We start from the raw sequence: 14426 nt of genomic DNA on the forward strand, positions 1-14426 counted from the left end.
ACTGAGAGCCAAACGACAGGACCCGAGCCTAAGAGAGATAGTTGTTAGCGCTGGTCCATACAGCGTTTACTTTCTTACTTTCCCCCTGATCAGTCTCCATCGCCAGACTAAGAGGAACTCGAGGTAGGTGTTGTGGGAAGACTCGAGAAGGTAGCGCTACCCCGCCAGGGGGACTTCAATATACATCTGTGATCCCAGGCTCAACTGGCCAGTGCCGGTCGGCGGTCGCCCTCACAATAGTGCCGCCTGGGGCGGACCGCCCCCCACGCCCTCCCCTAGCTACGCTGGTGATCCCAAATTACATATAGTACGCAACGCATGTGTTCCAACTACTAAAACGCGAATGCAACGCATGCGCACCACACATAAGAATGCTGGCCGACCCACGGGGCGCTTAGAAAATCATCCCAAACTAATTAGTACGCATGCGCACGATGACGCATGCGCACACTCTAAGATACGCGATAACCATCAGGAAGCTCAAAACGAAGGTCCGCAGCGTCTGTTGCCATGGTTTTAGTTCGACGGTGGCCTGTTAGAGAATATGCTTGTTTCTAGAGTACAGCCATTGCCAGTGTCCAGAGTGTTTGCTGCACTCTGTGCCCGTGAAACAAACGAGATAGTAGGTGAGGTTGGCCTCTGCAGACACCGAGGCATGGAGAAACAGGAAAACCGTTCTGAAGTAGCCTTGCGGGATGCACCTCCCCGCGAGGTTCATGTGAGTGCTGTGGCTGAACTTTCAGCCGCCCCGGATCGTGCACGGGTGTCTGTGCATCTAAGCAGCTGTAAAGAGACTGCCATCGAGGCCAAGAGCAGTGTCAACCGCCGCCTGGACTACATATTGCAGAGCATACGACAATACGGTGTGCAGGTAAAATGCTGAGCTTTCTTCCCAGAAACTTGCATTGGTCGCCCCAGCGCTTTGCCCTCTGAGTCTGGTCACTACATATCTAGGTACAGGATACTCCCCACACAGGCAGCCAAGCTGCAACTCTGCTGGGTACTTTATGAAGGGCCACTGGAATTATGCAGCAGGAGAGGGCCAAATTATGCAGCAAGAAAAGACAAATTATGCGGCTTAACGTGGCACATTTTTTAACAATATTACTTAATTATGTCCTCATTTGTTAGTCTCGCGTGGACAGCTCATGCGTTGTCTCTTCAAGACTTTTTGTTTGCTGTTAATCAATCAAGGAATTATAAAGAATGGCAAATAATTTGTGAGGGTCTCAAGACTGTGGGCACTGGAGTTGCTACCTACTAGGTGGTGAACTGCTCACTCGAACAGCCAGTTCTTAAGTCCTTTCCTGAATTGCTGATTCCAAATTTTGGCCGCTAGGTGTGAGAAGGAGCATCCTCTGCTGTTGCTTCTGTGGACTGCGAGTAAGAGGGTGGCTGATCCTAGGTGTCTAGTCGGTTGATGGGAGGTTATGAGTTTGTTAATGTAGTCAGGTCCTTCGTTGTGCAAGACTTTGTATATGTGGGTCAATCAATCAGCATTTGTAGAGTGCTGTACTGTCCCCCCTCGGGGCATCTGGGCGCTTGGGGTCTTCTAAGTTGAAAAGCCAGATCTTGAGCTTCCTTCTGAAGTCCGCTATGGATGGAGCAGTCCGGAGGTGGAGGGGCAGGTCGTTCCAGGACTTGGAGGTGATTTAGGAGAAGGAACAGCCCCGCTGCGAAGGATGCAGGGTGTGCGCAAAGGCTAACAAGGAGGAGCGCAAGTGTCTGGCGGGTGGACGGAAATTGAGCCAGTGGTTGATGTAAGCCAGTACTTGATCGTGTAGGGCTTTGTAGGCTTACATGAGGATCTTGACCTGGCATCTCTTTTGGATAGGGAGCCAGTGGAGGCTTCTGAAGTGGGGGAGTGATGTGGGTCCATCTGGGAAGGTCCAGCATGAATCTGGCTGTGGTGTTCTAGATGACCATCCCGGGTGGGGATACTGGAGTAGAGTGCATTGCATTAGTCGAGGAGGCTGGTGACGAAGGTTTGAGTGATGGTCTTTCTGGTGTTGCCTGGGATCCATCTGAACATTCTGTGGAGTGTGTGGAAGGTGTGTGTTGGACTTTATTTATTGAGGTTGTGTTTTTTTCAGTGTTTCAGCCATGCTAGAATTTACAGTAATTGGAATACAAAGTTATATGTTTGGGTAAGCGGCAAAAGCCTCAACATCATTTAATTCAGCACATTTTTTCAACTGGGGAATGGTGACGGAGAGTGGTTAATTTACTCCCATTCACGAGCAGCTTGATTAGTATTCTTCTTAACAAATCTATCTCAAGCACAACAGTGTTTTTCTTATGCACATTACACTTCTGTAATACTTCACCCCTCCCTCGACACTATATCTTTCCTGAGTGCAAATCCTAATTTTAGTTCTTTTAACACCGTAATGTAACATTGGCTCATCAAATATTCATTTGATTCTGATTTGATTTGAGCTCTGAACGGAGGACATCTCGACAATTTATATGTAAATTTCTCTATTACATTACCCCTTACGAAGGGTTTTGGAAAAAAAATGAAATGCATTGGGAATCATTGTAATATTGTTTGTCAAGATTTAGAACATGTTTAATTTCTTCTGTACATATCATATCAAAGATGATAAGCATTGATAATGCATTATGAAAAATCGTTGAATACAAAAGAGTGGAATTAACTCTTATCAAAATGTTTTTGAGTCAGTTTCTTAAAAATGGTTTTGGTATAACTTTTTTTTAGAAAATATTTAGAACTCGGAGAGACTATTTTGAGTCTTGAGCTGTGCTTCACGCAGGTCCTGGGTTTTACCTCGGCCTTGTTTACATGCAATCTTACCTGAGAGGGGTATAGGGCTAACCCCACAGCTTGAATATCACGCTAACCTGCTTTAAAAATAGAGTACATAAGCTCTTATGATTTGAATACAATTGAGAAAATCAAGGTGTGCAAGCCCACTCCCAACAATAGTATTGTTTACACAGGGATGTGTGCCATGTCGACTCTTCACTTTGTTCTGCACCAAAACACACAGCCTGCAAAGGAAGTGTGTGAGTGTAAAGGTACAGGCCCTCTAAGGGTGCCACAATAAGTGGTGCAGCCCTTAGAGGCCTTCCCTGGTCACAGTGCCCTGGGTACCCGGGGTACCATTTACCAGGGGCTGACCTGTGGCCAGAGAGTGCCAATTGGGTTATGTCTTCAATGCAGTTTTAGTGAAAGAACGTAGTCCCTGGGTGCCTGATTAGCAGGAACCCAGGGCACACTTAGTCAAAGTACATGAGCAGAAAGAGGGTATTTTCTCACAGTGGCACAATACATGCTGCAGCCCTTGGAGACCCTCTCTGGTCACAAGGACTTTGGTACCACTGGTATCTTTTACAAGGGACTTATATGTGAGCCATAGATGTGCCAACTGGGGAAGCAATGGTACAGTTTTGGGAAAGAACACTGTTACTGGGAACCTTGTTAACGGACCCAGGACTCTACAGTCACATTTGCATCATAGGCCAGGCAAAAAGGGGAGGGTACTACAACAGAAACCCACTTTCCTACAACTGCACTCTATGCCGCTGCACTGTACTCTACAACACTTTATTGCACTCTACTCCAATGCGCTTTACGCTACTACACTCTGCATCACTCCACTCTTGTCTACACTGCACCATTGCACTCCATGCCACTGCACTCCACTCTACTCTAGGCAACTGCACTCCACACTGCTCTACTCCCGTCTACCCTGCCATGCACCACTCCACCCGATGCCACTTCACTCTACTCTGCAACAGTCTACTCTACACCACTGCACTCTACCCTAATGCACTCTTCATCAATTTATTCAAAACCAGTGCACTCTAAGACACTGTACTCTATTCCAATTTACTCTGTCCCACTGTACTTTACACTGTTCTTTACACCACTTCACTCTAGACCACTATACTCCTCTCTACGACATTCTACTATACGATACTCCAGTTTGACACTCTACAACACTCTACTCCACCCTAACACTTCAGAACACCATGCCACTCTATGATTCTCCACACATTCCTCTATGCTCGTTCATGCCATTTTACTCCACTCTATTCTACAACACTCTCCTCAACTCTGTGCAATTCTACTCTCCCACACTACTTCACTCAATGCTACTCCACTCTACAGCAATGTACTCTGCTGTATGTCACTCTTCTCTACAACACTCTGCTCCACTTTAGGCAACACCCTCCATGCCAGTCCACTCTGCTCTACACCACTCCATGACACACTATGCCACTCCACTCTATGAAACTCTCCACTCCACTCTGACACTCTTCTCCACTCTACTCCCTTCTACTCTACGACACTCTACTTACTCCACAACACACTACATCACTCCATGCCACTCCATGACGCTCCCCTTTATACCACTAACTTTTAGCGTTCCTGAACAACAGCCACGCTGGTGTCCAACATAGCTAAAAAATATTGGCAAAGCCAATAGCTTTTGCCTGGGCGAGACAGGTTGTCTTTGCCAATGCTTGTTAAACTTGGTAGCACTGTCTGGTTATGGTTCGCACCTCATTTGTACCAGTTTAACATCCAAATATAGCAACAAGCAACAGAAATGTGACCAGACCAGCTTTGCACAGGGGCTTCCACTAAGCAGCAATATGTGTTGCTGCATTTTTGGTAACGTTTGAACTGTTTGAGCTAGAAATAAAAAGGTTTTTTAGGGTTAAAATCTGCAGATTATGCCACAGTTGATGCATTATGTGACAAATGCAGCAAATCTATAAATATACAGGAAATTGTAGCAAACGTACAGTCGCACAATTCCAGTGGCCCTGACAATATGTGACATTTGAATGTTTGCAGTGTGCTTGCGTGTTGCCACGGCAGTAATATCTTAGTTCTGTGTGAGTGGCTGTCAGTATATGGTGCTCACTTATGTATTTGAAACACCCTGCACTAATCCAGACCACGCTTATGATGATTTTAGTGGTCTTAGACAAACTTAGAATGCTCTCTAAGTGGTAGCTGTGGAGAGCAGCTTTCAGGCTTACTCGAGAAGGAGTGTAAAGCAGCTTGTTTTACCAGTAATTAATCTTATGGTATAGGTTAAGTGAAAAAGAATCACACAGGTCAGTTATAAAAATATGTATTTTATTACAAACACTCACTAACATGTTGTATTATCTCCTACCCGAAGATACAAACACAATACTTAGAAAATAGAACACGTAAGTAGCACAATTACACAGTGGTCTCCAGGGGGAGACCAAACCATATACTAAAATAGTGGAATGCTAACCACAACTCAACTCAAGAATGGACCCACAAGACGCAGAAGAGTCGGGGACCCAAGGCACTACCCTAGGTGAGTATCTAGGAGCCCCAAAGCGGTTGTGTGCTAAATGAGAACAGAACTGCATGCTCAATGTTAGTCAATAGAAAAGTTACGGTTGCAATTTTAAAGAAGGACCCTTCCCAGTGGACCCTGAAGAAATCCTGTTAAAGATGTATAACTACACCAGGGAAGCCGGGTAAATGGGTGTCAATTGACGTCGGAAACCGCCGTAGACCACAATGGAGGGCCTCAGGAAAGATGCACCTGGAGAAGAAGACAAAGGAGTACAGTGGAACCCAAAAATTGATTCAAGGTGAGAAGAACCTGCAATCAGAGGGGACGGAGTCTATGCCACTCAGGAGTGACCAGGAGGCACGGAAAACTAATGCCCACCGATGTCGGTAGATGCAGGAGAGTTGACGGTGCCCTTGAAGGTGCAACTGTGTGGACCAGGCGATTCTGTGGAGGACCAGCAGCCGTTCACGAGCTTATCCCATGTCGGATGTCAAGAGCCAAGGGGTCAGTGTCCGGCAGGGGCACCAACAAGTCTTGACAAGGACAAACAACTTAGTCGAAGAAAAAGGTGCAGTGTCGGGACGAGCAAGGTCCAAGTGACTCACCACGAGCAGGTAAGTCTGAGCAAGCCCCGAACAAGCAGGGGAGCCCATTGCAGCCAAAGAAGACCCTCCAGAGGACCCACGAGCCAAAGGCACAGGAGTCGCAAGAGGTCCTCAAGCAGCTTGCCAAAGAAGAAGGCCCACGGTGCAGAGGAAGTGGTGAGGGCGAAGATCATGGCTGCAGGATTTGCTTGAGGTTGGAGCTTCTTGGAGCCCGAAGATGTCTGGGGCAGAGAGTCAACAAGCCTTGACTACGGCAAGTTGACGCGGTGAACAGGGGTTCTGTTCCAGCGGTTCGGACAAGGGATACTGGCCTCAAACTCAGTAAAAAGACAATGTAGGCCTCGAGGGAGTTGCAGAACCACCGCCTGTGTTGCTGAGCCTTTAGGAGTCAGTGGGAGCCCAGGATCAGCATACCGGTCAGCTGAGCTCCAGTGCCTACAGATGCAAGGGAGTGACTTCTTCACTCCAAGGGAGATTCCTTCAAGTGTCTTGGATGTCCACATGCCTGGTGAAGAACCTGTATGGAGCGAATGTCTGACAAAATATAGAAAGACATAATATCGAGGTTCAAAAATATCGGAGCATTAATATCAATGTCAACAATATCAACATCCTATCTACAACAAGGTAAGTATAAAAATATCGAAAAAAATATCAATGTCAAAAATATTGTTAAAAAATATTGTTTTTGTAAATTAAAAAAAAGTAAAATAAATTAAAAAATACTTAAAAATATAATAAACATAGTTAAAATATTTTATATTTAAAATTAATAAGCAATACACATAATTTAGTAAAACATTAATTAAACATACACATATATTATATAATATATATACTTTAATATTCATTTTGAATACTTGTTTTAATACATTATAAATAATTAAATATATTATGAATTACAAATTCATCTATACAGATAAAATATTAACATAAATAAAAATGTAATAATTATGCAAAACAAATTAAAAAATGAAATTGACTTTTAATATTTTTTAAATTAATTATATACTACATTAGCTAAAACTATACAAAATATATTAAATAACAGAGGGAATAAAATACTATTATAGTTCCAAAAAAAACAACAATAAGTAAAATGTTGGATAGCCTAGAGGTAAAAATGACTATTCCCACTCCAAAGAGTGCAACAGTATGGAAAGTGTTGGATAGCGTAGGGGTAACAATTACTATTCCCACTCCAAAGAGTGCAACAGTAGGGAAAGTGTTGGATAGCGTAGGAGTAAAAATTACTATTCCCAACTTCAGAGAGTGCAACAGCAGGGAAAGTGTTGGATAGCGTAGGGGTAAAAATTACTATTCCCACTCCAGAGAGTGCAACAGTAAGGAAAGTGTTGGATAGCGTAGGGGTAAAGATTACTATTCCCACTCCAGAGAGTGCAACAGTAGGATAGCGTAGAAGTTAAAAATAACATACTTATAAATAAATTAATATTTAAGAATATTAAAAAAATTAATTATTAAATAAATCTAAACTATTTACAAATACCAATACATAATTATTTAAAACATAATTACCAATGAATAATTAACTGAAAATAAATTAAAAAATAAATACCAATGAATAATTAATTACCAATTAATAATTATTCACCAATAATATAATTAACAAAAACAATTAATTAAAATACATTATTACTTAATTACATTTAAATTACTTCCCACCCTACTCCCCTATAAACTCATAACCCGCTACAGAACATAATTATCAATTAATCAATTAATTTAAATTAATTACCAATTAATAAAAATTATTTACTAATTAATTTAAATTAATTTATAATTCATAAAAATTAATAGTTAATTTAGTATAATTTAAATCACTTCCGAACCCTATTCCCCTAAAAACCCACAACCCGCTACAGAACATAATTACCAATTAATCAATTAATGTAAAATAATACAAAATAATTACCAATTAATACAAATTAATTACCAATTAATTAAAATTAATTCATAATTTCAAAAAAATATTAATTAAATTAGTATAATTAAATTACTTCCAACCCTATTCCCCTATAAACCGACAACCCGCTACGGTACTAAAATACAAAATGTAAATAAATTACATTAAAAAATAATATACATATTAAATACATAATAATATACATAAAATTCATATAAAAATCGATATTAGTAATATCGATATTAACAAAATCGATATTACTTACCTTCGAAATTCTGTCCCTTCGATATTTAAATATCGACATTATTGTATGTCGATATTTAAAACTCAATATTTTGTCTGCCTACCGTATGGAGCACGGGCACAGACATTGCAGAAACCTAGTAGGAGGACGAGACCAGGAGCAGCAGGAATCTTCCCCTGTGCATGCTCAGTTCCCAAAGCGAAGTCCAGAGTGTTCTGACGATCGAAGTTGAAGTGGTATGTGATCTGAATCTTGTCCCACGACCAATCTCGGGACCCACCCACAGGTAAGCCCTTAAGAACCCTTAGGAAAGTGTTGAGACGATTTAGAGTAACCTCCAAGAGGAGGGGCTGGATTGTGGGGAGGATACTCCCATGTCCTTTGTCCAGTTTCATACCAGAGCGGGAGCCAATGGCTCCCTTAACTGTTTTGAAATGGAGTATGCAAGGAGGGCACTAAATGTGCCCTTGAAGCAGTCTCAGTGGTGCTTGCAAGCGCCCCCACCATGCCCCAATACACTAAACCCTGTCTGGGAGGTGGTCACACCTCCCTGTGACAGGATATCTATTGTTCTGCTTTCCCCTGCTCAAGCTTGGCTCAGCAGCAGGAGGGCTAAAACGTGTCTCTGGCCCTAGCATGCGGTCCTGTTCTGGAAGACTGGTACCAGGAGCACTGAGGGCCTCCCAGAGGAGCTTTACAGTGCATGGAATCATACCCCCCACATCGTTGACGGTGTGGGGGTATAATTCCAACATGTTTTATACCAAACATGACAGGGTCCGTTGCAGCTTAGAGATGGTCATCGCTTAATGACGCATGGCTACTATATATGGTATAATGGCTGATGCACTTACAACCCGGGAGAAGGGGCACCCTCACACTTCATACCCAGCATCATGCCCTCAAGATTGAGAGGCCTGCCTTAGAGGTGACTTATAGGTTTTAAGTGTAGTGACCTCAGATATAGGGAAACCCATATCTATCATAAATGGTGCTAGCACCAGCTTATACAGGCTGAAATGGCAGGCCTGGACTCACAATTTGTGTGGTCTCTCATTGGTGGCATAATACATTCTTCATCCCATGGGAGATCCCCTGGTGTACCCATGCCCTGGGCACCTTAGTAATATATACTAGGGACTTACAAGAGTACCCTAGTAGCCAATCTGGAGTGTACATAAGTACTCCCCATGTCCAGTTTAGGGAAGAAGCGAAGAGATTGGGGTCCTTATTAGCAGGGTCTCAGTCAGTAAACATAATGACACCAGCAAAAAGTGGGGGTGACCATGAAAGAAGATCCTACATTCTGGAATCATTGTTTTTTTAGTACTGGATGTGGACACCTTTAGTATTTGTATTTATTACCTTTTATCACCAATGCTTCAGAAAAGGGGCGTAGAGAACCTGCACGTTTTAAATCTGCATTTTTCTCTCATTGGTGTTAATGTTTTTTCATGGTTTGCCATTGTTGGGAGACCTGCTGTCTGTCAAAGCCATGGCCTGTTCTGGATCGGTCCATTGCCCCTTTTGTGCTCCCATTAGATTTATTTTGGGGGTTGTAGGGGGCAGCAAGTAGGAATTTAGTAGTCAGTGTTTGTCCTCTTTGATTGGCTTACCTTGCTGACTCAACATATGGAATTATAAATGGATAACTTCAAATAGACAATGAGAACGAAAATGTCACTCAGAACCCAGAGGTAAAAAACATCCCTGTAATTCACTTTTTACCCATCTGTAATTCTATGTGGCGTCTACAAAATATTTATCAAAGAGGAGGGATGAGGAAACTTGTCCCATTCAATTCCCCAGGGGTAGTATTTTGATTAATCAATGAGAAAGGGACACTTGTATCTACACGAACCATTGGTTCAAATTGACAACCCTCATAGACGCTGAAGATTATGACGTTGCGGTATATTGTTTTTCCGCCCCTCATCAAGCGTCATGGCATAGTCATTGGGTGGTCAAAGGTAAAGTATGCCAGCCTCACCCGAGGCACCTCTGGAAAAGTGTAGAAGTGTCCAGAGATCAGAAGTGGTACCTCCAAATGGAAAGGAACACAAGGTCAAAATATGAGGGAAGTGATAAAAAACAGTATGCACACCTCAGGCAGATTTATTCAAAGAGGTGAGAACTGTTGACTAAAAGAATAGGGTATATTCGGTAATCGTGTCACTAGATTGCCATATACAATTAGTTGATAAAAGTCGACATGTTTCAGCTCCTTATGGCCCAGCCGGGTCTATGGAGCTTTCGTCAGGACAAATACAAGCAAGGCGAAGTCTTCTTACACAACTTGTGCAGTATTCATGTGCTTAGGTAATCACAGATTCATTTTCCTGTATATTGGAAACACAAAACACAACATCATATTGTTCATATATGTGAAGTCGGCATACTGGACTGGCCAAATGCGTCACAGTCTATGACACACTATTCTTATTGGAAGGTGCCAATTTACCAAATGTGCTTGATAATACATGCACACAAGCTCTATGTGGGCGGTGAAATAGATAGAAAAAGTGAGGGAAAGCAAGCTGGTTGTGGTCTCAATCGGAAAGCGAACACTTAAGTTACTCATATCATTTCTTTGTTATGACGCTAGGAATGTTAAGGTAACCTATATTAATCATCCTTACCATTTTGTCACAGGTAATCGTTTAGAAAAAATCGTTAAAAGAAACGCTAGTTCTGTGATAAGCATTTGTATTCAGTAAACATTTTTTCATTGACTGGTTGTCTTTATGATATACATGGTTTCTCTGTATACATACTAAGCTAAGTGGAAAAGCTATTAAGTGAAGCTATGACGCTAGTACATCTTTGAATCATTTTAGGGACTGCGCGCTTAAATACCTGATTACACGGAGAAATTCTCGTCTTCAGGGTGCTAAGAGCCGCTAGGGGTTGTGGTCTTGGCTGTAAACAGTAAACACATTGCGTGAATTGTATGATTTATCGGAGAAGCCCCGCCAGGGATGGACTCGGGAGGCTTCACACTTACCCACGTGTAGGTCCGTTCAGTACCTGTGCTAACTCTGCCCCTGGAAGCGCCGAGCGCGGGCAGAGCAGCATCTTATGACGTGTTGTCATGGAAATGGACAATGTGTTAGTTCTGGAAAACAGACTGGCGTCATGGTGCAGTACGCTAAGTGGTTGAAATTACACGCAACTGTGCACAATTCATTGATTGATCGATTAAATAATCGGGTGCTATATCAACATAATTATTGTGTACAAAGATTATATTATAAACGGGAATTTAAGTGTCTAGCAGAAACGCTGTTCGACACTAGTGCCATGAACATAGACAAGGTCTGCGGTCTAGTGTCATGAACTTAGATCGGATCTACGATCTAGAAAACAGACTCCCGTCAAGGAAGCTGAACAAACCCTTAATAGTTGAAATTACACTAAATAGTGTACAGATCTTTACACAAAATACTACACCCACGTGTAAATATTTTATAAAACGATAGATTTTCGAAAAGGGGGTTAGCGTGTTGTTAAATCTAAGGTTAAGGGACAATCGATATTTGCCCGGCGGTATCGCCTCTTTAACCCACGAATTATTAATCAATGAAGAGGCAGGCGCTGGAGACGGGAAGGCAGGAAACAAGGTTTATTCTCTCCGGAGGAGAACACATCAGTTCAGACAGCAGGTATCGTCATGAGGTGCTCTAACCGCATCTCTGAGGCCTGGCCTCTTATACACAGGTTTATTGCTTTATTACATACAACACATTCTTGGCAATGCTTTGATGTACGGAAGGATATCCTCCGAATCTCCCCCTCAGGCCCGTTCCCACACACATTTACAGTTGAAGTCCTCACCCCGGTCACAACAGGTGATGACTACCGCGCAGCTGGACATTCCGCCGATTCATGGAATGTGGGGGTTTGGTCGGATCTCATAGGGTGAGGGCTTTGATCAACTCGGGGGTCCTTTGATGAGGAAAGCTTTCTACTGTACGGGGAGGGGCAAGGAACAGTATCGGCAGAGCTAGGTGTCGGCCTGGGAACGAGGAAGAAAAACGGGCACACAGGAAAAGGGGATTTGTATCAAAGAGGGCCTGGGACCATGAAAGGAAGGAAGGGAGGTGTCGCGCTGGGGACAGGATGGGGTTCTGAGGCAGAGCTGCGCTGAAGAGGGGTTTATGACCCAAGGCATGTGAGAGCGGGGGTTGTCAGAGTGCAGGCTTTGTGAGGGAGGAGGGCTATGCTGGGGGCCAGTGGCATGCAAAAGGGTTGTTCTGATCGAGGCACCTAAAATGGCGGGTGCGCACGACAAAAAGTGTGGCATCAGGGGAAAAAGGCAAGATGGCGCAGATAATGTTTACCAGACCGTACTAATTTTCCACAGTCCTCCCTTTAACATATCCAAGACATCTTGCTGGCCTATTTCCAATTCATGTCGACTGTGGTGGTCATAGGAAAAGAAGTAGGTACCCAGGTGAAGGAGATATAAACATTACATTTTAAAATCTTTCATCTTAGGAGGCGGGTCTATCGATAAAAAAACTCGTTTGCAGGAAAGCCATAGTAATGCAATAACAGACAAAGATGATTCTGTAGTGAGAGCATTGGGTACATTTCATAGCTACTTATAGTCGTTCGGAATGTAAATTGATAGGTCATTACATATGTGAGTTCTGTTCATGTTTGGTTGGAGCATAATTAATACAATGGTGGCTGGGGGAGAAATGAGACGTAGTAGAAACGATAATTGAGGGTGTCAATGTTCGAAGTTAATGAGTTCTCAGCATTCTTTGTCGTCTTTTGTTGGCGCTGTGGAGCACCGGCGGTGGAGCTTCGGGTCCAGCTCTATTCTAGGTCCCGCGTTGCAGGGCACGACCTTTTCCTCGCGTTTCTGGTCAAAAAGGTCCTTTTCGCCCTGTGTCCTTTGAGTTGATTGTCAAAAAGGTTCAGATGGAAGAAGAGTGTGTAGTCCATAGGGTAGGTCGGAGAAAAAAGGGGGGATGGAGCTGGGCCAAATCGGGAACAGATCAGGGGGGCGGAAATTTCAGGTAGGCGGGCTCATGACCGAATTCAGAGAGCGGGGACTTTTCGGCACACGTTGAACATTGAGCAGGGGCATCAGGTCAGCCCTTTCCTCTCACTTTGACGGAAACAGTGCCTCGTCCTGCAACTCCTTTCTGTCGCGGTCTCGCCTTGGCCAATGTCGCAGATGTTCCACGATCTGTAGTCAGGCCACGTGCTCCCACATCCGGTCCTTCTTTCCTCCGACAGTCGTACCCTTAAATGAGTTTGAAAAGACAGTCTTTAGAGAATTGGCAGAGGAAGGTAATCACATAAGTCTATTTCTCTCCCAGCTCCAGGCAAAAATGGAAACGTCCGTTATATTAGGGTTCGCAACTAACATATAAATGATTGATGATGGGCCTGCTGGATTTACTATAACTTTCCTTCACAGCTATTTCTTTGGTGTTTGTTGGTCGTGGGACGAGATCTGGCACCTTTTATTGCATTACAGTTACGTCAGTTCTTCTGACGGAGACCCACCTTCTTAATACGAGCCTTACGAAGCTATACCGTTCTCCAGGGCTTTATATTTAAAAAGGGTGCTGTGTGCTATCACCATGGTCTGACAGGTGTCTTGCTGAGGGACGAACATAGGCTAAACATTTTTCATTCTATCAATGCATCCTGCCTTTCAACTAAACATTTTCGCTTTCAACAGGGTTCATTGCAATGATTTCTTCGCTTCGGTCTAATCTTTAACTTTGTAAAACATCATTCTGGTTCCTACGTAGCCTCTTACGGCCTGACTACTTAATTAGAAAAGACAGGGGTCTTATGGGAAACAACTAGGGACATAGAAAACTGTGGTAAGGGCGTAAATAGACCCATCTCTTACGACCGGGGGTGAGGGACAGTTTTATAACCCTCGTCTGGGGCAGCTGATACGAAACAGGGGACGTTCCGGGAACATGAGGATGTTTCGATCACCTTTACTGTTTGGGTATTGCGACAATTCGGGACGGGGAAGGTCGCGTTATCTGAGGCATCTTTTTATAACACAGGAGCCGCTGACATGTAGTTCCTTTATTTCGGGTCAGATTAGGGAACCTCAGTCGTCTTACCTGTCCTTTCCCTAATGGCCAAATCTCGGTTTCATCAATTTTTAGCAGAAAGGAGAGGTAGTGACACGGCGTCAGGGTGATTTTTATTTAGGATACATTTTGAGCAAATACTTGTGGTATTTGGAGCCAATTGGTGGTGCACTAGGGGTGGCGGTTTGCCAATTTAGGTGCTAGTCGTTCGGAAGAGCGAGAGAGAGAGAGAGAGAGAGAGAGAGAGAGAGAGAGAGA

The 14426-nt window shown here is 43.4% G+C and overlaps 1 protein-coding gene across 1 annotated transcript in view; it reads left to right on the forward strand.

Moving 5' to 3' along the window:
- The first annotated feature begins 450 nt into the window (after nt 1-450).
- Nucleotides 451-14426, forward strand: part of IRAK1BP1 (interleukin 1 receptor associated kinase 1 binding protein 1) — a 71895-nt gene continuing 57919 nt past the window's right edge. The window contains exon 1 of the mRNA XM_078648098.1: nt 451-871. Within this exon, the coding sequence (XP_078504224.1) occupies nt 545-871 (327 nt within the window). The 5' untranslated portion in view covers nt 451-544. The remainder of the gene's footprint in view (nt 872-14426) is intronic.

The sequence above is a fragment of the Lissotriton helveticus genome, chromosome 6 (genome assembly GCF_964261635.1).
Source record: "Lissotriton helveticus chromosome 6, aLisHel1.1, whole genome shotgun sequence".
NCBI classification, from domain to species: Eukaryota; Metazoa; Chordata; class Amphibia; order Caudata; family Salamandridae; genus Lissotriton; species Lissotriton helveticus.